The 23,340-nt window shown below is 47.2% G+C and overlaps 1 protein-coding gene across 1 annotated transcript in view; it reads right to left on the minus strand.

Moving 5' to 3' along the window:
- Positions 1 to 1,700: 1,700 nt before the first annotated feature.
- Positions 1,701 to 23,340, minus strand: part of htr1d (5-hydroxytryptamine (serotonin) receptor 1D, G protein-coupled) — a 28,126-nt gene continuing 6,486 nt past the window's right edge. Inside the window, exon 2 of the mRNA XM_076978077.1 lies at positions 1,701 to 4,304. Coding sequence (XP_076834192.1) covers positions 2,467 to 3,615 — 1,149 coding nt within the window. The 5' untranslated portion in view covers positions 3,616 to 4,304 and the 3' untranslated portion in view covers positions 1,701 to 2,466. The remainder of the gene's footprint in view (positions 4,305 to 23,340) is intronic.

Genomic DNA, 23,340 nt, shown 5'->3' on the forward strand with positions numbered 1-23,340 from the left:
ACCATTCAGAAATTGAGATGAAAAACAGACCCAAATACATCCATCACCACATAGGTCATAGGTCATAGGTCAGACCACCTGCAGTGTGCAGGACCCAGCTGGCGAGCCCCTGGTGCAGAGCAGCCTTCAGCTGGGTGGCAACAGAACACTGATGTAGCACTGACCAGGCAGTAACGACGTGATGTTTGTCCTGAAGGGGAGTGATCAGCAGGACATGTGCTATTGGGGGGCGGCGGGTGTTTGGGGAAAGAATCTCGCCTTCATTGTCGAATCACTATGTGTTTTGCAATGATTTGCACTGGGAACAGGATTAATTTTTCCCCTAAAGTTCCTGCTTGCTCTTATTATGCTGAACGCTGAAATAACTTTAAATAAAGCTGAAATAATCATTAATGTTTAATGATGTTCAATGCGCTTTAATGGAGGCGTTTTGATTCGTTGTTGTGTATTCGTGTTGGAATTCGAAATCAAATTTCCTCTGAACCTTGGACATGCCAGCCTGAAAGAGAGAGAGAGAAAGAGAGAGAGAGGAAGATGAAGACAGAGAGGAAGAGTAGGGGACAGAGATATTTTGGTAGCCTCTGATTTTGCAGAACTCACAGACGTCCTTTCAATGGCACCTCAACTTTACATTTGCATTCATTCACGTAGGCAGAGATTTTTAACCAAAGTCCTCTAGTCAGCACTCAAAAGTGCAACTGCAGAAAGATGGAGGACTCTGGTGGAATCCTGATAGAACACTCGTGGAACCCTGATGGAACACTCGTGGAACCCTGATAGAACATGTGTGGAACCCTGATAGAACACTCATGGAACCTTGATGGAACCCTGATAGAACACTTGTGGAACCTTGATGGAACGCTGGTGGAACCCTGGTGTAAGGTCTGTTGAGAGCTCTGGGTATGTGTCCTGCAGCTTTCTGTCTTTTTCCCATAGTATCTTCATCATGTTGAAAACTGACTTCTCAATGGGATAGGCAAACTTTAAAATCAGTTTTAAGTTTATGATTCATGTTATCATTTCGCAATAATTCACAGATTGGAGCAAAAAATGTTGAGGTGTATAATTTGATTTGATAACTATTCGTGGAGAACCTGACTGTGAGAATATGATTTTGTGAGAATCTCAAAAAAAAAATCACATTTCAGCCTTTTACTGTCTTACTGTTCAGATCATGCTGTTGTTGGACTGAATGCATTAGCACTGCTATAAGTAGCTAGTGGGTAGCATGTGAATGTCTGTATAAGCCCTTATGCCACTGCACTTACACTGCATCTCATCATATTCTCACTGCACTTCCACTGCAGTTCACTGCATTTCTGCTGCTATTCATCACATTCTCACTGGAGTGTAAGTGCAACTTGTCTCCTGCTCTGCCTCTGTCGGCCTGTCAGCAGTAATTCCCACGCACACACATTCGATGTGTTGAACACACTTTTCCTCTCAGCCTGGTGCCAGCTTGCCCTTCAGGCACGATGCCACCTCTCCTCTCGGGCTGGTTGTCATGGTGGGATAGTGATCAACACCTCACAGAGTGAAGTAGTGCCCTAACGCTGCACTCCTCACATCCCCACAGAGGTGTCATATAATGGTTATATAATAAATAAAGCCATGTAATGTCATGATACCAATGAACACATAACAACACACAAGATCCCCAAAGTGTATTTCATATAGTTTCAAAAATGAAATCCCAGCTTTGCATTAAACTAAGGGCGCTGATCATTTCACAGAATTTCACAGATTTATCATTTCCAATAGCAAAGCATTTTACACTATGGACACTGGATTAATGGCATATCTGTTTGCACTGCCAGTTGTCGTTATGGCATATCTGAAGTAAGGACATAAGACAAGATCTTCTTTTGGAACTTTTGAAACCCATGGGATGAATGTTATGATTTAAACATATACTTTTTCTATTACATACTGGTTTAAACTCCTAGAAGTTCAGAAGCACTTTGCTTGCACAACTGATGACGGAAACATCTCAGGTAGAGGTTTGAGCAGCTTCTGCAAAAGCATCGCTTTTTTGACTTTTTTGTGGGGTTTTTTTGAGAATTTCAGAGCATTCCAGGTTAGTTTCTGTGTAGAGAAAGTTCTCTCTGAAGTCCTTTTCTGTCATGAGTCTCTTGGTTGGTTTTGCTAATAGGAAGAACCAGACATTATGCATGCACACAAAAATCTACTGGAAAACATCCACAGAATGGCACAAATATTCATCTTTTTTACAGGCTGGACTATGTGGTTTTAATTGTGTGCAAATATAATCATGTCCAGGTCATGTGACCATGGGTTTTGCATTTCAATACGCCAGAGCAAATGCTACAGAAAATGTTTAACGTTGCTTGTGTCCGGGCTTAGATCCCTTCCCTCCTGGGTCTCGGCTCTGATTGGGTCGATCCTGAAGCTTCACACCCAATGAACCACAGTGCCGGGACAGTCTCAGCTTCCCAGGCTCTCCATTCAGTAGCATTTCTTGAACTTGATGAGTTTGTGGAAGGCCTGTTTGAACTCGTCGTTGAACACGGTGTAGATGACGGGGTTGATGAGCGAGTTGAGATATCCGAGCCAGGTAAAGAGGTCGAAGAGCCCTGGGTGGAACCAGCAGTCCTTACAAATGGCCGTCACCAGCGTTCCCACGAAGAAGGGCAGCCAGCACACGATGAAGGCTCCCAGGATGATGCCCAGAGTCTTCGTCGCCTTCCTCTCCCTCGCCGCACACAGACGCTTTCTCTCCAGCACGCTGTCCGCCAGCTTTACCTTCACGCTGTTGGTGAAGAGTGGAGACCCTCCTCCTCCTCCTCCTCCTCCTCCTCCAGGATGAAGGTGCCCCTCCGGGTGGGCGGAAGAACTGAGCGAGCAGAGCGAGGAGCCGGCCGATGTCTGGATGAGCTGGGCCGTGGTGAAGCGCTTCCCGTGCGACGCTGACGGCGTCTTGAATATCCTGGAGCGTGCCGCCACGTAGATGCGTCCGTAGAGGATGACGAGCAACACGGTCGGCACGTAGAAGGCGCCGAAGGTGGAGTAGAGCGTGTAGGAGATCTGGTCCGTGTTGACCATGCACTCGGTCAGCTCCTCGTGGGCCTTGGCCTGCCTCCAGAACAGGGGCGGCATGGAGATGGAGACGGAGATCACCCAGACCACGGCGATCATGACGGCCGCCCTCCGCGTCGTCCGTCTCTTGGAGTACTCCAGCGCGTCCGTGATGGCCCAGTAGCGGTCCAACGCGATTACGCACAGGTGCAGGATGGACGCCGTGCAGAAGGTGATGTCCGACGACAGCCAGATGTCGCACACCACCTGGCCTAGTGTCCACGTCTTGCTCACCGTGTAGACGATGCTGACGGGCATGACCAGGATGGACACCAGCAGGTCCGTCAGGGCCAGAGATCCGATCAGGAAATTGGCAGGAGTGTGCAGCTTGCGCGTCAGGACAATAGTTGCGATGACAAAACCGTTGGACAGCATGGTGGCCAGGGTGACCAGCGCCAGCAGGGCGGCCAGGGAGATCTGTAGAGCCAGGAGAGTGGACTTGTCCCAGGGCTCCTCGCTCTCTGGGCCGCCCGTGGTGTTCGGAAGGTAAAACTCGGTGGTGGTGTTATAAACATCCATTAATCTCTGCTGATTTTATGCCGATCTTTTTTAAAGAAACTGTTGCTTCACATGGGGTAGCAGCTGCTGTTTCCGTTTTGTTCAATTCAATACTTCATCAAGCAATGAAGAAAAGCAGTGGGCTGCTTCAGAACTCAGCTGCTTCAGAACTCGGCTGTTTCAGAAGTCAGCTGTTTCAGGAGTCATGTTCATTGTGCACTTTAATTTCCCATGCTTAGAACAGAAGCTTGCACTGCGGTTTGATCATTCCTGCATCAGGACTTCATCCAGTTCTGTCCATTCCCGTCCGGGTCAGCTGTGAGGGAGCTCACACGAGAGAGCACAGCATCGTGTCTCATACTCGTCTCCTGACCTAACCCGCACTCGTCAGATCACACTAGTAATGTCTGTTTCAGTCGTGTGTGTTTGTTTAGCTTGCTCTCTCCGTATGGCAGAAGCAAACCTCACAGGTTGTTTCGATGGCCTGCTGGAGCTTTGCTCTCACGCCGACACGCTGCAGGCTGCCGGTTCTCCTTCAGGAATGTCGTGGGCGCCACCCCCACATGGAGGAGGAGAAGCCAACGCGGCCTCAGGAGTGACAGACGTCCTGAGATGTCCAGAAGGAAGTCCTGACGGAAGACGCTAAGTGCCACCCAGATTGAGCTGAGCTCAAGAGGAAGGCTGGATTAAATCCACATCATCGTGAAGATCTACACAACAGAGAGGGAGAGAAATAGAAACACAGAGAGAAGAAAACATTAGGATTTAGGATCCAGAAGCACACATGAACACGTTGGCCCGGAGGGCCCCTGACCTGAGTCTGTGCAGATGGAGGGGCCCTCGAGGGCCACATATGAGCCACATATGCAGGAGGGGCTTGGCAAACACTTTAATAACATGCAAATGGGATGTGTTATCACCACTTCTATTATCTGTAATAGAGAAAGCATACGCACACACATCAAAACACAGTGTCATTCATCTTCAGCATATCTCCCTGCCCACTCACACACACACACACACACACACACACACACACACACACACACACACACACACACACACACACACACACACACACACACACACACACACACTAAACCACCCACAAATGATTTCAGTTATGGTTAGCTATTCATCAATGCCTGAGCAGGCTTGGGCTACTAAGAGCTTTGGTTCTTAATCACACGCTAAAAGTAAAAACAGCACAATCCAGCACCTTGTCCAGGGTCACTGCAAAGATCTGAGCGTGTCTGGGCCATGTTTCCATCAACTGACTTACGTCTTCTATAAAACAGAACTGCTGAGAGCTTTATCTTCCTCCATGTAACATTTATTAAACAAAACAACATGGGAAGGATTTGGCCATCTCTCATCAAACACACTTCCGAATTAGGACCTTAACTCAGTGCTGGTGAATCCAGCCATTACAGAAAGTGGTCAATCAAACACAGCAATCACACTTCACCCCATGACTTCAGCCTGATAAAAAGCTATTTGTTCAGAGTCCTGTCTCTGCGGTAGAACACACACACCTTAAAGCTCCTCTGTTGTCTTTCTAGCAGGTTGAAAGGTCAGCACATAACGGTGTGGCAGTTTTTATGCTGAAGGCGTATAAATGGCATTTAGAGGTGGTAAGAATGTGATTTGAAGACACACTGAATCACATTTTCCACTGTCAAAGCTTTTAATTCTGAGAAGAGAGAGCAAGAGAGCATGAAAGAGAAAGAAGGAGAACAAAAAGTGACTGCATAAAAAAGAAAGAGGCACTACATGAGAGGCAGAGTGAGACAGAGAAAGAGAGGGGGAAAGAGGGAGAGGGAGAGGAAGAGTGACAGAAAGGGAGAGAGGGAGAAGCAGAAAGAGGGAGAGAGAGGCAGTGGGAGAGAGTGACACAAAGAGGGAGAGAGAAAGGGAGATGGAGAGAGGGAGAGACAGAGAGTGACAGAAAGGGAGAGAGGGAGAAGCAGAAAGAGGGAGAGAGAGGCAGTGGGAGAGAGTGACACAAAGAGGGAGAGAGAAAGGGAGATGGAGAGAGGGAGAGACAGAGAGTGACAGAAAGGGAGAGAGGGAGAGACAGAGAGGTTTGAAGATAAGGAGAGAAAAAAGTCCTTCTTCCCCGTGCTGATCACACAGTTAACTCACCAGATTAATAATCCCCACTAATGAATGTAATCACTTTTCCCACTGGCCTGTTAATCCTGAGAATCCCCATAATAACAGATGTGAGCAAAACTACTGCAGCATAATCACAAATGTCAACTAAACTCATTCAGAGAGTGGTAGCGTTGGTCCTGAAAGTAGCAGTCAGACGCTAACAGCAGTCAGACGCTAACAGCAGTCAGACGCTAACAGCAGTCAGACGCTAACAAACTCTGCACTAGGTGATGGAAACAGTGGCGAGTCGTACGGTGAGTTCACAGCATTCAATCATCATCCCCTTCACGTTCACGTCTCACTCTGGCTGGTTGGAACTCCGTCCAGTTAGACCCAGCAGGATACGGGTCTTCACCCACTGGATGGCAGCGTACCCGCCCCGGCGGGACAGAGGGGCGGCGGCAGGGCTGTGTGGGCTTGTGGTGATTGGGCCGCTGGTGTAGGAAGGAAGATGTGGCCACAGGTCGTCAGCATGGAGCATCCAGCCGCTAATAAAGCAGAGACGAGAAGCTGGGACGGAACAGCTTAAGGGAGGAGTTCTGGGTTAGGGGAGGAGTTCTGTGTTAGGGGAGGAGTTCTGTGTTAGGGGAGGAGTTCTGCGTTAGGAGAGGAGTTTTGTGTTAAGGGAGGAGTTCTGTGTTAGGGGAGGAGTTCTGCGTTAGGGGAGGAGTTTTGTGTTAAGGGAGGAGTTCTGCATTAGGGGAGGAGTTCTGCGTTAGGAGAGGAGTTTTGTGTTAGGGGAGGAATTTTGTGTTAGGGGAGGAGTTCTGCATTAGGGGAGGAGTTTTGTGTTAGGGGAGGAGTTCTGCATTTGTTTTCCTTTGGTTTTGCGGAATTGGCACAAAAAGAGCAAAACAGACAGATTGAACAGTCTAGTCATTAAACTACAGAAGCAGAGCAGTGTGGACAGAGAGAGAGAGAGAGAGAGAGAGAGAGAGATAGTGAAACAGAGAGAAAGAGTAAAAGCTGCTGACAGAACTTGGGCACTTTTGTAGGTCTATAAGAAAGCATTCTTATAATACCAATGACAAAGATTTAAAGGTGGATACCTAATCTTAATTATCTTATTTTGATTAAATGGTTAAATGACCAGCAATCATCTGCTCAGACACAGCAATGAAATGTATCAGGGGAAATATTGTCCATTCATAACCTACAAACATTAATATTAATATTAAATGTAACATATAAGCATAGGCTAATAATTCATGCATGATATGTGTTATGTAACTTGTGTGTGTTGCACAGAGGGCACAGCAAGTTAGTGCTAATAGACACTAGTAAGATAGTAGTAAGATAACAATAGATCAAAGACTTTATCATCACACATCTCTTTGGGGTTTTCCCAGCTGCCTGTGGACAAGGTGCACCTGGCCCCCTCCACTGAATCAAAATTCATATTTGTGGCCCACTGATTGAGTGGACTCTCCTGACACTCTCTGGTGTCCCTCTGTGCTTACATCACCTGTCTGCTGCTTCATTACATCACTATACACCTGTGGCTGTAAGGCCCCACTACTGAGAGAGAGAGAGAGAGAGAGAGAGAGAGAGAGAGAGAGAGAGAGAGAGACATGCAGACACAGAGAGAGAGCATGAGAGAGAGATAGAGTAAGAGAGAGAGGGAGAGAGAGTGTGAAAGTGTGTGTGTGTGAAAGAGAGAGAAAGAGAGTGAGAGAGAAAGAGATTTATAGCGAGAATGTGTGTGTGTGTGTGTGTGTGTGTGTGAGAGAGAGAGAGAGAGAGAGAGAGAGAGAGAGAGAGAGAGAGAGAGAGGCATTGCTTGGAAGTCCAAAGGAATCCTGATTTAGAAGGTCATGCAAACTGCATCATGTTTTAACTAGATGAGTCCCACTGTGAGAGGAGAAAGAAGCTGGTATCAGGTAGACACAGGCAGCTGGAGAACGAGGGTGAGAGAGAGAGAGAGAGAGAGAGAGAGAGAGAGAGAGAGAGAGAGAGAGAGAGAGAGAGAGAGAGAGAGAGAAACAAAGAGGGACATAGAACAGTGAGAGAGGGAGAGAAACCAGAAGAGAGAGGGAGCAGAGGGAGCGAGAGAGAAAGAGTGAAGGTGAAAGAGAAAGAAAAAGAGAAAGCAAAAGAGCGTGAGGGAGACAGAGATAAGATATCAGCTGTAATTCAGTCAGACCTGAATTGCCAATTTTTTTTTTCAATTTTTTAGCAAGCAACCACAGCGCCGGTGTGTGAGTGTGTGAGTGTGTGAGTGGCTTGGGGGGGGGGGGGGGGTGTCTCCTGTACGGTAAGAACCCCACTCTCACTGCAGGAGGAGAGACCAACACGGTCTCCAGCACACGGAGCTGTAGCACCTGTGGTCTAAATAGTGAAATCATATTAAAATAGAGCGTTTACGTTCACGAGAATTCTGCATTCAGGCTGATACCTCAGAGGTTGGTGTTAACCTTGAGATCATGAAACTCCTGCATTCTGACATGATGCTGAAGTTGGGCTGTGTTTCAAAACAAGCGACTCATAACAGTAGTTGGGGCACATAGTGAAATCGATCAGTGCATGAGATTCGAGCTTTCTGCATGCTACCATGTTATCTGTGGTTGTGCAGTTGAAGCCTGTGCAGGCGTGCTGTGACATCACAGACATCCCTTCAGTCAGAGGAACAGTGAGAAGAACAGTGAGAAGAACAGTGAGAGGAACAGTGAGAGGAACAGTGAGAAGAACAGTCAGAGGAACAGTGAGAGGAACAGTGAGAAGAACAGTGAGAGGAACAGTCAGAGGAACAGTGAGAAGAACAGTGAGAAGAACAGTGAGAGGAACAGTAAGAGGAACAGTGAGAAGAACAGTGAGAGGAACAGTGAGAGGAACAGTGAGAAGAACAGTGAGAGGAACAGTCAGAGGAACAGTGAGAAGAACAGTGAGAAGAACAGTCAGAGGAACAGTGAGAGGAACAGTGAGAAGAACAGTGAGAGGAACAGTCAGAGGAACAGTGAGAAGAACAGTGAGAGGAACAGTGAGAAGAACAGTCAGAGGAACAGTGAGAGGAACAGTGAGAAGAACAGTGAGAGGAACAGTGAGAAGAACAGTCAGAGGAACAGTGAGAGGAACAGTGAGAAGAACAGTGAGAGGAACAGTCAGAGGAACAGTGAGAAGAACAGTGAGAAGAACAGTCAGAGGAACAGTGAGAGGAACAGTGAGAAGAACAGTGAGAGGAACAGTCAGAGGAACAGTGAGAAGAACAGTGAGAGGAACAGTGAGAAGAACAGTGAGAGGAACAGTCAGAGGAACAGTGAGAAGAACAGTGAGAGGAACAGTCAGAGGAACAGTGAGAAGAACAGTGAGAAGAACAGTCAGAGGAACAGTGAGAGGAACAGTGAGAAGAACAGTGAGAGGAACAGTCAGAGGAACAGTGAGAAGAACAGTGAGAGGAACAGTCAGAGGAACAGTGAGAGGAACAGTGAGAAGAACAGTGAGAGGAACAGTCAGAGGAACAGTGAGAAGAACAGTGAGAAGAACAGTCAGAGGAACAGTGAGAGGAACAGTGAGAAGAACAGTCAGAGGAACAGTGAGAGGAACAGTGAGAAGAACAGTGAGAGGAACAGTCAGAGGAACAGTGAGAAGAACAGTGAGAAGAACAGTCAGAGGAACAGTGAGAGGAACAGTGAGAAGAACAGTGAGAGGAACAGTGAGAAGAACAGTGAGAAGAACAGTCAGAGGAACAGTGAGAGGAACAGTGAGAAGAACAGTGAGAGGAACAGTCAGAGGAACAGCACAAGAGAAGTATGAACTGTACTTATATGCAATGGTTTGCTGGCTTCCAAAGTTCGATTTAGTTCAAACATCAAAATAGGCTTAACAATGAGAGCAAGACACTGAAAATAAGAAGATTAATGACAGCAAATGTTTCTTTTCTGCCTGATCATCAATGGTTAACACGTTTACGCTTCCCACGTTATGTGCATTTCATCTGCGTACGTAGGATGATTTCCTACCTAACACACTCTCCTTGTTCTGTGCTCTTCTCATCTCAGTGCTGCAGGAAACTGTGGGGCGTTGGGACAGAAAAACAAACATTTGATGCAGTAGGAGAGAAGCATTCTGAGTTACCAAAGTCCAAAAGCCAAAAGCCTCTGAAGTCTTGGTAGCCTGATCCACCTGACAGGCTGATCATTTTAACAGGTTGCTCCACCTTGCAGGCTGCTCCACCTAACAGGTTGATCATATTGACAGGCTGCTCCACCTTGCAGGCTGCTCTTCCTGACAGGCTGCTCCTATGGACAGGTTGATCTTCCTGACAGGCTGCTCCACCTTGATACGCTGCTCTGGCTCACAGGCAGTGGGCTCTGCCATCTCCTCATGACGCAGGCAGGGTGATGGTTCAGAGAGCAGCATCGATTGGATCATGTGAGACACCTGAGTTGCGGTCACATTCCAAATAGCAAGTGTTCACTCAGAATCTGTGGCTCTGCTGAGGGGATAACAGACCAGTGGGCCCTGGAGAGTCTGCAGCTGAGGAGGAGACGCTGGTCTCCTGAGCAGCATGGCCTGGTCACCACACTGCTAGGGGCCAGACTGCGAAGCCTAGCCGAGACCCTTGTTAGCATGATGGGATGCAGCAAACCATGCGTAATGTAAACTGCTCCAAGGATTCATTCAAAATCACCATAATTTTATACAGCAGGCTCGAATACAGCAGGTTCACATACAAAAGGTCGAAGATACAGCAGGTCCAGGTTCAGAAGGTCCTTACACTCCTGAATTAAATAAGGCAGCCAGTCTGGTCAGAGACAAATGAGCTGAAAGGGTGAATGAGTGAATGAAAGAGTGAAAGAAGCACTGAGGTATTTTCTCTCTTCAACATATACTTCTGACAGCTGGATATAGCATGGAGACAGGGCCTGACAGGGAGATGGAGAGACAGACAGGTGTGGAGAGACAGATGGAGAAACAGACCAGCATGGAGAGACAGATGGACAGACAGATGGGAGAGACAGATTGGTGTGGAGAGACAGATAGAGACACAGACTAGCATCAAGAGACAGATGGAGAGAGACTGCTGTGAAGAGACAAATGGAGAGACAGACGGGTGTGGAGAGACAGGTGTGGAGGGACAGATGGAGAGACAGGTGTGGAGAATGAGAAGGGAACGGGTTCAGATGGGGCAAGGACACAGTTCACCCAAAAAGCTCTGTTACAAAAGAACTTGGCAATGCCGCTAAACTTCGTCTCTGCGCCAAACCCAAACTTTTTCTCTAAGTCAGCTTATGCAAATCCCCGTCAGAGACTCTAGTTGCAGGTGCAGGTGCCGTCTCTGCAGGGCCACGCTGCTGCAGTAAATCTTCACAGCTCGTACCTGTCCGGCCTCCACAGGAAACCCCTCACCAGCACCTGGCAAGGTGGAAACTCTGCAGTCCACTGAGCTAGAGCTACTCATAACCCCACCTCCAACTGGGCTAGAGCTACTCTTAACCCCGCCTCCAACTGGGCTAGAGCTACTCTTAACCCCGCCTCCAACTGGGCTAGAGCTACTCTTAACCCCGCCTCCAACTGGGCTAGGGCTACTTTTAACCCCGCCTCCAACTGGGCTAGAGCTACTCTTAACCTCGCCTCTAACTGGGCTAGAGCTACTCTTAACCCCGCCTCCAACTGGGCTAGAGCTACTCTTAACCCCACCTCCAACTGGGCTAGAGCTACTCTTAACCCCGCCTCCAACTGAGCTAGAGCTACTCTTAACCCCGCCTCCAACTGGGCTAGAGCTACTCTTAACCCCACCTCCAACTGGGCTAGAGCTACTCTTAACCCCGCCTCCAACTGGGCTAGAGCTACTCTTAACCCCGCCTCCAACTGAGCTAGAGCTACTCTTAACCCCACCTCCAACTAGAGTAGAGCTACTCTTAACTCCATCTCCAACTGCAGTGGAGCTACCCTTAACTCCGCCTCCAACTGGGCTAGAGCTACTCTTAACCCCGCCTCCAACTGGAGTGGAGCTACTCTTAACCCCGCCTCCAACTGGGCTAGAGCTACTCTTAACCCCTCCTCCAGATGTCTGTGCTCCACAGTCCCAGACGTGAAAACAGCTGTACTGTATGTCTGGCAGCGTGTGCGAAACTAGACCAGCGTCTGGCTCTTCCTCACTGCTACCACAGCTCCTGTGTGCTGGTCCGTGCAAAACAAAAGAATAAATTCACATATAAAATGCCAAAGCTGCTACCTTTGAGGCAGTGCCCTGAGCTGCAGACCTGGACAGCTGGTCCAGACGGACTGCTCTAAAGGCGCAGGGTTACATCATGCGTCTGAAAACACCACCTCTTCTGCTTTTTGATGCATTTTGACAGCGAGATCGCAGGGCCCCAGTGGGGTGGGCCGCTGTGAAAACAAAGCATATGCTGAAAGCTATTCCTGCCCCAGCCACCTAGCGGCAGCAGTGAGGTCTCCAGAACAGACCTAATGGTAACCCCAAAACCATAAGGGAAAGACTGTAGATACTGAATAACTACAGAAGGCCTGGACCACAGAGCGCATATTAAACTTTAATGAGGAAATTAACCTCTTTTAAGACCTAGTGACATGATTACTCACTGATTTACAAAAGTATTTTTGACCTTTATTTAAAAGAATCTATCTAAGAAACTTTCTCCAGGACTCAGGACCCATTCACACCTGTCATCAGCTGTTCAGAAACATGCCAAAGCCGTCCAACTATGTGGATATCCATGAGGTTAAAACTGGAGTGATGAAAGTGAACCCAAAAGAGCTTCAAACGGAGTGTAAACACGCATTAGTCTTTCACTGGAGTCCTGGGGCTGTACAGCACCTCTAATGAAGCAGCACAGGTGAGCTGTGTGTTTGTGCGGGAGTGCTCCCAGCCACCAGGGTCACACTCCTCTACGGTCATTAGCCTAGAACACAACACGAAAAAGAGGTTGCTAGCGTTTACTTTCGTGTGACTTTTATTGAAAGTTGCTCAAGGCCATTAATTAACTGGGTTAAATCTTGTTTACTGGTCATATTGGAGATTAACTGATAAAATCTGTTTGGGTTGCATGTCACAGGAACGTCTCATGGTTCCAAGTGATCTGCACATGGTTGAAAATGCAACCAACCTTTATTCACAGTGTGTAACATTCAATAAAAGGCAGTGAGGTAAACTAGGAAAGGAAAAGTATGCAGATAAGTGTTCATATGGGTCTAGAAAACAACATTCTCAAAAATAGCACGGCAGTCCTCTCCTAGACACAGAGCCTACATCCGTCAGTGGTACCAGGAAAAGCCTCGCTGAGATTTCTTCCAACAGACTCTTCCAGAAATGTTAACGCTCAACGCAACAACACTGTCTGCACAGCAAAAAGCAAGTGTTGAATGAACTCTTACAGTGTTGAATTACAGTGTTGTCATTTGTATTTTATTTAGACTAACAGAAACATGGCAGGTGTTTATTTTCATGTATGCCAAAAGGATTTCATCACTGAAATCAATGCTATGGATTTAAAATCACTTCTGTAATGGCACGAGGCTTCAGCATAAAATGAATAATCTCTCCACCTGTTCCACTTTTACCATAACCAGTCATATCACTTAGAATTGAAGCTGGTATCCATCAAAACATAATAGCACAATGATTTGCATAATTTGCATAATGTTAACTGGTGCTTATATATTCCATTCATCTTTTGCAAACAAGTTTTTGACTGTTTTGATGTGTAGAGTGGTAAGACGTAGTCAGCTGGGACTTTATTTAAGCTGTGAACTATGAGAATGATGTACTGTTTCAAAGCAAAAGGTCATTGTATACAGTAAGGGTACACACACACACACACACACACACACACACACAAACACACACACACACGCACACACACACAAGCACAAAACATTTAGCAGCTGGATATAAGTATGTCTCACTAGTGAGGGACTCACTAGTCTCTTCTCTCACTAGTGGGACAGATGGTCTCTTCTCTCACTAGTGGGACAGATGGTCTCTTATTTCACTAGTGGGACAGACGGTCTCTTCTCTCACTAGTGGGACAGATGGTCTCTTATTTCACTAGTGGGACAGATGGTCTCTTATTTCACTAGTGGGACAGACGGTCTCTTCTCTCACTAGTGGGACAGATGGTCTCTTATTTCACTAGTGGGACAGATGGTCTCTTATTTCACTAGTGGGACAGATGGTCTCTTCTCTCACTAGTGGGACAGATGGTCTCTTATTTCACTAGTGGGACAGACGGTCTCTTCTCTCACTAGTGGGACAGATGGTCTCTTATTTCACTAGTGGGACAGACTGTCTCTTCTCTCACTAGTGGGACAGATGGTCTCTTATTTCACTAGTGGGACAGACTGTCTCTTCTCTCACTAGTGGGACAGATGGTCTCTTATTTCACTAGTGGGACAGATGGTCTCTTCTCTCACTGGTGGGACAGATGGTCTCTTTCTGTCTTTCCTTTTGCAGCTTTGTCCTCATTCCATTTTTTTCTGTATATTAACTTTCACTAACACGTTTTATAAATCACGGATGTTTCACCAAGGCAATTGCTAATAACTCTACATAAATAATGGCAGTAAAAATTCATTTTTAAATATACAATCAACTACAAAATAACTTCCTGAATTCATTAAAGTGGCTACGCATTTACAAATGTATGTTATGTAACTGCAAACAATATTTCTTAGTCTTCCAGTAAACAATGACTGAAAGTGAAGACTTGCTCTAGGTTGATTATATTATCGCTCTCCCTTTAAGGAGATGAATGGACTTCTTTAAGGAGCGTTTATTTCACTTAGTTATTTGACTTATAACATTTCTTCAATTTTGTTCAGTCATGCATACCCAGTTCTTCATACGATCTCCTTTCTTTGCTCTGGCAGCAGATAGACTGTGGTTGTATGCCAAAGACTTTTGTGTGGTGACTGGAGTGGATTGAATGTTCTTTGCAAGGGCCTGACAGACGGATGGAGAGACAGACAGGTGTGGAGAGACAGATGGAGAGACAGACAGGTGTGGAGAGAAAGATGGAGAAATAGATGGAGATAATCTGCAAAACCATGACCCACCCCACCATATCCACCAGGACGGTTGTGTGGATGGCAACACACGTGTTCTTCACGTGTTCTTCATGTGTTATTCATGTGTTTGAGCTTTTGTACTGTTAGGGATTCATGCTATCTACATTTCAGGACCTTCGCCAGTATGAAGATGAAGATAAGTGCTTTTGCTGTGTCTTTAGAGTTGTGTCTTTAGGGTTGTGTCTTTAGGGCTGTGTCTTTAGAGTTGTGTCTTTAGGGCTGTGTCTTTAGGGCTGTGTCTTTAGAGTTGTGTCTTTAGGGCTGTGTCTTTAGGGTTGTGTCTTTAGGGCTGTGTCTTTAGGGTTGTGTCTTTAGGGCTGTGTCTTTAGGGTTGTGTCTTTAGGGTTGTGTCTTTAGGGCTGTGTCTTTAGAGTTGTGTCTTTAGGGTTGTGTCTTTAGGGTTGTCAAGGGTCTGGGCTCAAGTTATTGTTTGCAGAGGCTTCCAGAACCTTTGGTTGGTTACTGCTTCAAGGTCAGTTGGATTTCTCAAGGATGGGATGTCCTTGTCAATGTACACAAATGGGACAAAAAATATATCCCACACACACACACACACACACACACACACACACACACACACACACACACACACACACACACACAAACAAAAAAAGAAACCATGATGGTGCCCACTGTAAAGTCAGCTGTTTAGTTTAGAGTGAGAATGGGAAGTAGAGAAAGAATGATAGAGGTGACAGAGGGAGCAGGAAGAGAGAGAGAGAGAGAGAGAGAGAGAGAGAGAGAGAAAGAGAGGCAATGAGACAAGGAGCAAGATAATGCATGCAACTGCATTTCTATGTCTGAAGGGTCCAAACAGCTTCATAACAAACAGTCTCCAAAATTTACAATTGTAAAAAAAAGTGTTTTGCTGCAGAAAACTGAAAGACTACATTCAAAAGTTTCAGTCTGGTCTAAGTTGAACAAGGCCTTGTTACTGCATTAACTGAGCCAATGTGAGCCCATATCAACATGGCAGTGCGTAGGGTAATTTGTGTCTGGGAGTGGGTGGATTACTCATGCATATGTAAATGTAATTGTAATAAGCGGCAGTGGAAGTTGGGAGTGTTTAACTTCACAGTGCTGACCAGGAGACCTGACGCTCCCCTGCAGCACTGGCTTCTGTCTCAGGGAGAGAAAACTCACTTAATGAAGAGATAGAAGTGTAAATAGAGCAAGACGTGCAGAACGCTGACTGGTGTGAATTACAAGTTCTCTCTCTCTCTCTCTCTCTGTTTCTCTATCTATTTTTCTCCCGTTCTCTCACTCTTCCTTCCATTCAATAATACACATTTAAGCACATCTTGTTTTTTCTGTTTCTCTCTCTCTCTCTCTCTCTCTGTCTCACACACACACACACATACACTCACACACACTACGCTAACACTGATGTTCTAGGCTTTCATGAAAGCTGCCATATTAGTTTAGCTGAAATGGTACAGAATGTGCAGGATGGTGGACACGTGGTCACATGACCACCCCAGGTGTGAGGATGTTTAGGCCACACAACTTTCAAATCATTCCAGATCGCATCTTATGTGAAACCTAGAAAACTGGCAGATCTTTCTGGTGAAGGTGTCTTTTTGTACAGGTCTCATAATGCTATGCCCTCTTTAAAAGAAGTTACCATCATGTTCCTCACAAATGACGGAGAGCGGTCACACAGAGGCACATCCTGAAAGGTTCTCTTCCTGTTTCTGTCCTGTTTGTGGACATCTCTGCTACTCTCTGATCCATAGCAGATCAACTACTGCTTCACAAACATGTTGACATCTTCATACATAAGATCTTCACTGCTTTGGCATCAGAGCTTCGTTTTTATGCTAAACATCTTCAGATGTCAGATTGCTGGGGTGAGATTAGTGAATGTTAGAAGCTGAATTCTGTTGGCATGTGACACCCAAATGTAAAAGAGCCTCCATAGGTAGGTAATGGGTGGGAGGAGTCACGGGTGGGAGGAGTCACAGGTGGAAGGAGTCACGAGTGGGAGGAGTCACAGGTGGGGAGAATCCATCTGCACCTGAACGCATCTTCTGAGTGAGGCTGTGTCAGACCCTTGATAAGTACCCTTACATGTTAACAGTTGATGTTAGCACATAGTGATCTGTAGTGAACATCTCTAAAGCAATCTTTCTAGCAGAAAGTGTCAAAGAAAACATGTAAGACCTCTCACTGCTGTCACCATATGTCTAAGTGCACAATGCATCTAACCAGCCCCCAGTTGGCTGGAAACTGAACTGCAGCGTGGAGCGTCCATCTAACTGCCTCCTGCTCCACCCAGCAGGATGGAGATGGAACACTGGAGTTCACTGTCCTGCTCAGGCAGACCTGCTTTCTCCAAACACATTAAATAATAATAAAAACCCACTACAGCAATTGACTTGAGTGAATATCCAGGCCCCAGTGCAGACTGGAATGATCTCAAGCAGATCGATGTGTGAATTATAGATGTGTGCGGCTGTACCTGAGCAGGAGAGCTGCTATGTAGGAATGGGGAGAAATACTCTAAGTGGTTTACTAGACTCAAAACCCAAAAACTGCTGTCTTAGGAGCTGACATGAATGTGTGCATAAATCCTGCATGACGGAAACGATGTTAAGTGTCACAGGTGGGGGTGGGTGGGGGTGTCACAGGAGGGGGTGGGAGGGGCTCGTCATGGAAACAGCAGCAGGATGGAGGGGGTAGTTCAACTTTGGCTCCTGCACAGCTTCAGTAGGAATTACAAATGAGCTACGATGTGAGAATCGAAAATATTTACTGCAACACATTTCACATCATTATGATTATGTCAGCAGGTCGAGTTGTAGCTGTGCGTGGGTCTCAACGCTCTGCTGTCTGTTGCCTGATTGCTACGTCCTAAACCCGTCAGGCCTGACAAACAGCATCCACCCTCACATGTGCCCCCTCCTCTCTGCTGGTCGCACCATCTCTGAATGTTAGGAGTGCTCAGACACATGGCTGCTTGTTCAAAAGCGTGAGATTAGCACTCTCCAGCTAGTGATGGCTCTCTCCAAGCTTAAGCTCAGACAGAGAGCATGAAAATGGACCCCCAGAAGACTCCTGCTCATTGCACATGAACCCCAGGAACACCAGAAACACCCCAGGAACACCCCAGGAACACCAGGAACCGGTTCCCCATTCTGGAATGTCAGGATGTTCCGTCACAGATGGCAATGACCCAGTAATCTGGTACTGTAGGCAAAGAAATCTGGACCAATCTGGAGTAGATAATCTCACAGTTCTAAGAGGATGAAGACAAGGAAAGAAAATGGAATTCTGCAGGGCAAAGATGAGTGGGCAAAGATGAGTGTGAGATTCAGACTGTCTGACTGTATGTAGCTGACAACGTTGCACTACTGTTCACTGATGGTATCTTTAGGGAAAATTCAATCTCCAAGGGCATTTTCAAAAGCTGGACTCAGACAAATCTCACTTTATACTTCAGAGAGGTTGAGCACTGTACCGATTTCACACCACAATGATTTTCTATTTTCTTCCCCCTCAGATTAATTTCCGCTGTGATAATATTTTAATTCTAATGCCGCTTGATGTCTGGAGAAATTGTTGAAAAGTGTCTCTGCTGCTTTGCTGTGGGTAAATAAGTTGTTAGATCAGTCCGGGGCTAACTCTCTCTGTCTCTCTGTCTTTCTGTCTGTCTGTATGTCTGTCTCTATGTTTGTCTCTTGGCACTCAGTGGTTTTCTTTCTCACACTGTCTATGTCTTTTCTCTGTTTCACTCTGTCTTTCTAGATCTCTCTGCATCTCTCTGTCCTGCAGTCTCTCTCCATCCTGCAGTCACTCTCTGTCCTGCAGTCTCTTTCCATCCTGCAGTCTCTCTCCATCCTGCAGTCTCTCTCTGTCCTGCAGTCTCTCCATCCTGCAGTCTCTCTCTGTCCTGCAGTCACTCTCCGTCCTGCAGTTTCTCTCTGTCCTGTAGTCACTCTCCATCCTGCAATCTCTCTGTCCTGCAGTCTCTCTCTGTCCTGCAGTCTCTCTCCATCCTGCAGTCTCTCTCTGTCCTGCAGTCTCTCTCCATCCTGCAGTCTCTCTCTGTCCTGCAGTCTCTCTCCGTCCTGCAGTCTCTCTCCGTCCTGCAGTCTCTCTGTCCTGCAGTCTCTCTCCATCCTGCAGTCTCTCTCTGTCCTGCACTCTCTACATCCTGCAGTCTCTATCTGTCCTGCAGTCTCTCTCTGTGACTCTCTCGAAGAGTTTCTGTGTTTCTTCAGCATTTTTGCAGGTTTTCCTTACTCTCTCTCTCTGACATTTCTGACATTTACTCTCTCATTTGCTAGTACAGGACAGTTCACTGACTGACAACATTCTGCTTCATAAATTATTGCTTAAGTGATATTCTGTGGTCAAATATAAGCACAGCCTGCACCAACCGCTTATCAACAAAACAATACAAACGACTGAACGAGAGCTAACGGTGTCGGTCGGCCTGAAGCTACGCTAGCCGAACACACCATCTACTACACTATAATTGGCACTGTAATTAGAATCGTTTGGCCTAACTACCCCTTTGGACATTAACAACTTTTTGCTGTTCAGCCGAGTTTGCGTTTAATAGGAAAGTGCTCAGGGTGCATAAATCGTGCGCAGCTACTGCCGTATGATTAGTGTGAAACAGGAGGGCCAGACTCCTTTGCCAGAAGCTGATACACTATAACTGCAGTATTATAATTGCAAATACACACGAATGCGCTGGAACAAGAGAATGAAGCATTATGAGTATTTAGCACTGGCTCTGGTGGAGGTGGAGTTAGGGCTGGCTCTGGTGGAGGCGGAGTTAGGGCTCATCTCACAGATGGCTGGCTCTGGTGGAGGCGGAGTTAGGGCTGGCTCTGGTGGAGGCGGAGTTAGGGCTGGCTCTGGTGGAGGCGGAGTTAGGGCTCATCTCACAGACGGCTGGCTCTGGTGGAGGCGGAGTTAGGGCTCATCTCACAGATGGCTGGCTCTGGTGGAGGCGGAGTTAGGGCTCATCTCACAGATGGCTGGCTCTGGTGGAGGCGGAGTTAGGGCTCATCTCACAGACGGCTGGCTCTGGTGGAGGCGGAGTTAGGGCTCATCTCACAGATGGCTGGCTCTAGTGGAGGCGGAGTTAGGGCTTATCTCACAGATGGCTGGCTCTGGTGGAGGCGGAGTTAGGGCTCATCTAACAGATGACTGGCTCTAGTGGAGGCGGAGTTAGGGCTGGCTCTGGTGGAGGCGGAGTTAGGGCTCATCTCACAGACGGCGGTGCAGATGGTGCAGATCCTCCAGTGTCCTTTGACAGGTCAGTAGTTTGTTTTGAATGCGTAGCACAAATGCAGTGGGACTGTCTAAGTAACACAGAGGAGTTTGTTGGCCATGATATTCTCACACGAGTGAGACTGAATAAGTTCTGTTTGAGGAAGGAATCCTCCTGGGCTGGTTATTACATTCACATGAGCAGGTAGCAGAGCTGGTCTTCAACCTCACCATGAACTGAAGCAGAACATGACTGCCAGCACACACACACACACACACACACACACACACACACACACACACACACACACACACACACACACAAAGACACACACACATTTTGAACATTCTTCCAGGAGCACCTTTGTGAGGTCACATACTGATGGTATGTGTTCTATCAGGTGTTCTATCAGGTTGAGGTCACTCAAATTCATCCACACTAGACGCCATGTCTTTGTGGACCTTGCTTTGTGCACTGGTGTACAGTCATGTTGGAAGAGGAAGGGGTCAGCTCCAAACTGTTCCCACAAAGTTGGGTACATGGAATTGTCCAAATGTCTTGGTATGCTGAAGCATTCAGAGTTCCTTTCACTGGAACTAAGGGGCCAAGCCCAGCTCCTGAAAAACAACCCCACACCATAATCCCCCCTCCACCAATCTTTACACATGGCCCAATACAGTCAGACAAGTACCGTTCTCCTGGCAACTGCCAAACCCAGACTGGTCTATCAGATTGCCAGATGGAGAAGCGTGATTCATCACTCCAGAGAACACACCTCCACTGCTCTAGAGTCCAGTGGTGGCGTGCTTTACACCACTGCATCTGACGCTTTGCATTGCACTTGGTGATTGATGATGGTGATATATGGCTTGGATGCAGCTGTTTGACCACAGACACCCATTCAAACAGCTAATCTGAAGGCCACATGAAGTTTGAATGTCTGTAGTGATTGACTCTGCAGAAAGTTGGCGACCTCTTTGCACTATGCACTACTTGCACTTCGTGGGTGAGTTGCTGACGTTCCCAAACACTTCCATTTTCTTCTATATAGCTCACCTGATTCCAATAATTTGGATATATGTAGTGTATATATGACTGTGTGTGTGTGTGTGTTTTCAGGGACTCTCAGACATGTACCATGACCTAATCAGACACGTGACTGTACCATGACCTAATCAGACACCTGATTGTACCATGACCTAATCAGACACCTGATTGTACTATGACCTAATCAGACACGTGACTGTACCATGACCTAATCAGACACCTGATTGTACCATGACCTAATCAGACACCTGATTGTACTATGACCTAATCAGACACGTGACTGTACAATGACCTAATCAGACACCTGATTGTACCATGACCTAATCAGACACCTGATTGTACTATGACCTAATCAGACACGTGACTGTACTATGACCTAATCAGACACCTGATTGTACCATGACCTAATCAGACACCTGATTGTACTATGACCTAATCAGACACGTGATTGTACTATGACCTAATCAGACTTCTGTTTGGAGGTACAGTCAGTGCCCTGCCGTGTTCTGTCAGCCTCTCCATGTGTGAGGTCACGTACAGGTTAGGTAGAGGTCAAGTAAAGGTCAGAAAAAGGTTATGTACAGGTCAGATAAAAGTCAAGTAAGGGTCAAGTACAGGCTAGGTACAGGTCATGTAAAGGTCAGGTGCAGGTTAGGTACAGGTCAGGTGCAGGTCAAGTAAAGGTCAGGTAAAGGTTAAGTACAGGTCAGATGCTAGACAGGTGCAGGTCATGTGACAGGATCAACATCAATGACCAGATCATGGTTTGGTTCTGTAATAAGGGAGGAGCCTAATTGCAGAACTGTTAAAGTTAACTGTTAACTGGATGCACTGGATACGATGGATCCACTAGATTCTTCAGTCAATAACGTTAGAGCGACTCTGTTGATAGGCTGAGCCTGAGATGTGCGTTGATGCCACTCCTGCACTTGTGGACTGAGCCCTTAATGGACTTTCGTCTGGCTGCAGGAGCTGGTCAATGTGTGCTATAATGAGAGCAAATAGGTGTAGTCAGTGAATTTGAAAGGGACAGCGAGTGAATACTTACACCTGCTCTAGAGTTAACGAGATCAGAGCAACCAGCAGACCGCTGCCCGTTCGAGAAACTCACTGCCGCTTTGGAAAGTCATAAACTAACAGTCAGAGTCGCTGTCTGATTGATTTTCTGGTTGATAGATCAATATAATGACTGATCGCTTTACTCTTTGTGGTTGTTTAATTGATTAAGTTTGAGTTAAAACATTTTTCACTGTCAACAGTGTCTCTGTCAACAGTGTGTGTGTGTTGAATTTGATTGACACCCTTGTACATTAGTGGAAGTCTCACTGGACATCCTGTGTCCATCACATCTGAGCCAAGATGTGGCTTCAAGGGCATAAAGGACCTGGGGCAGTAGAACTGGGACTGGAAGATGGAACAGAGATACAATGAGGCCTGGCTTGGGTGCCAGAGAGAGGGGGAGGATGAGAGAGAGAGAGAGAGAGAGAGAGAGAGAGAGAGAGAGAGAGAGAGAGAGAGAGAGAGAGAGAGAGAGAGAAGATGGAGAAGTTGAAGAGGAAGGCAAAGAAAAAGACACTGCAGGCTTAGAACATTGAGGATGAGATTAAACACATCTGAGGGAGGGGGATGGAGGAGATGAGAGGGATGGAGGTGGTGGAGGGGTAGAGGGGGATGGAGGAGATGAGAGGGGTGGAGGTGGTGGAGGGGTAGAGGGGGATGGAGGGGGATGAGAGGGGTGGAGGGGGTGGAGGGGTAGAGGAGGATGGAGGGGGATGAGAGGGGTGGAGGTGGTGGAGGGGTAGAGGGGGATGGAGGGGGATGAGAGGGGTGGAGGTGGTGGAGGGGTAGAGGGGGATGGAGGGGGATGAGAGGGGTGGAGGTGGTGGAGGGGTAGAGGAGGATGGAGGGGGATGAGAGGGGTGGAGGTGGTGGAGGGGTAGAGGGGGATGGAGGGGGATGAGAGGGGTGGAGGTGGTGGAGGGGTAGAGGGGGATGGAGGGGGATGAGAGGGGTGGAGGTGGTGGAGGGGTAGAGGGGGATGGAGGGGGATGAGAGGGGTGGAGGTGGTGGAGGGGTAGAGGGGGATGGAGGGGATGAGAGGGGTGGAGGTGGTGGAGGGGTAGAGGGGGATGGAGGGGGATGAGAGGGGTGGAGGTGGTGGAGGGGTAGAGGGGGATGGAGGGGGATGAGAGGGGTGGAGGTGGTGGAGGGGTAGAGGGGGATGGAGGGGGATGAGAGGGGTGGAGGTGGTGGAGGGGTAGAGGGGGATGGAGGGGATGAGAGGGGTG

The sequence above is a fragment of the Brachyhypopomus gauderio genome, chromosome 17, assembly GCF_052324685.1.
Source record: "Brachyhypopomus gauderio isolate BG-103 chromosome 17, BGAUD_0.2, whole genome shotgun sequence".
Classification (NCBI taxonomy): Eukaryota; Metazoa; Chordata; class Actinopteri; order Gymnotiformes; family Hypopomidae; genus Brachyhypopomus; species Brachyhypopomus gauderio.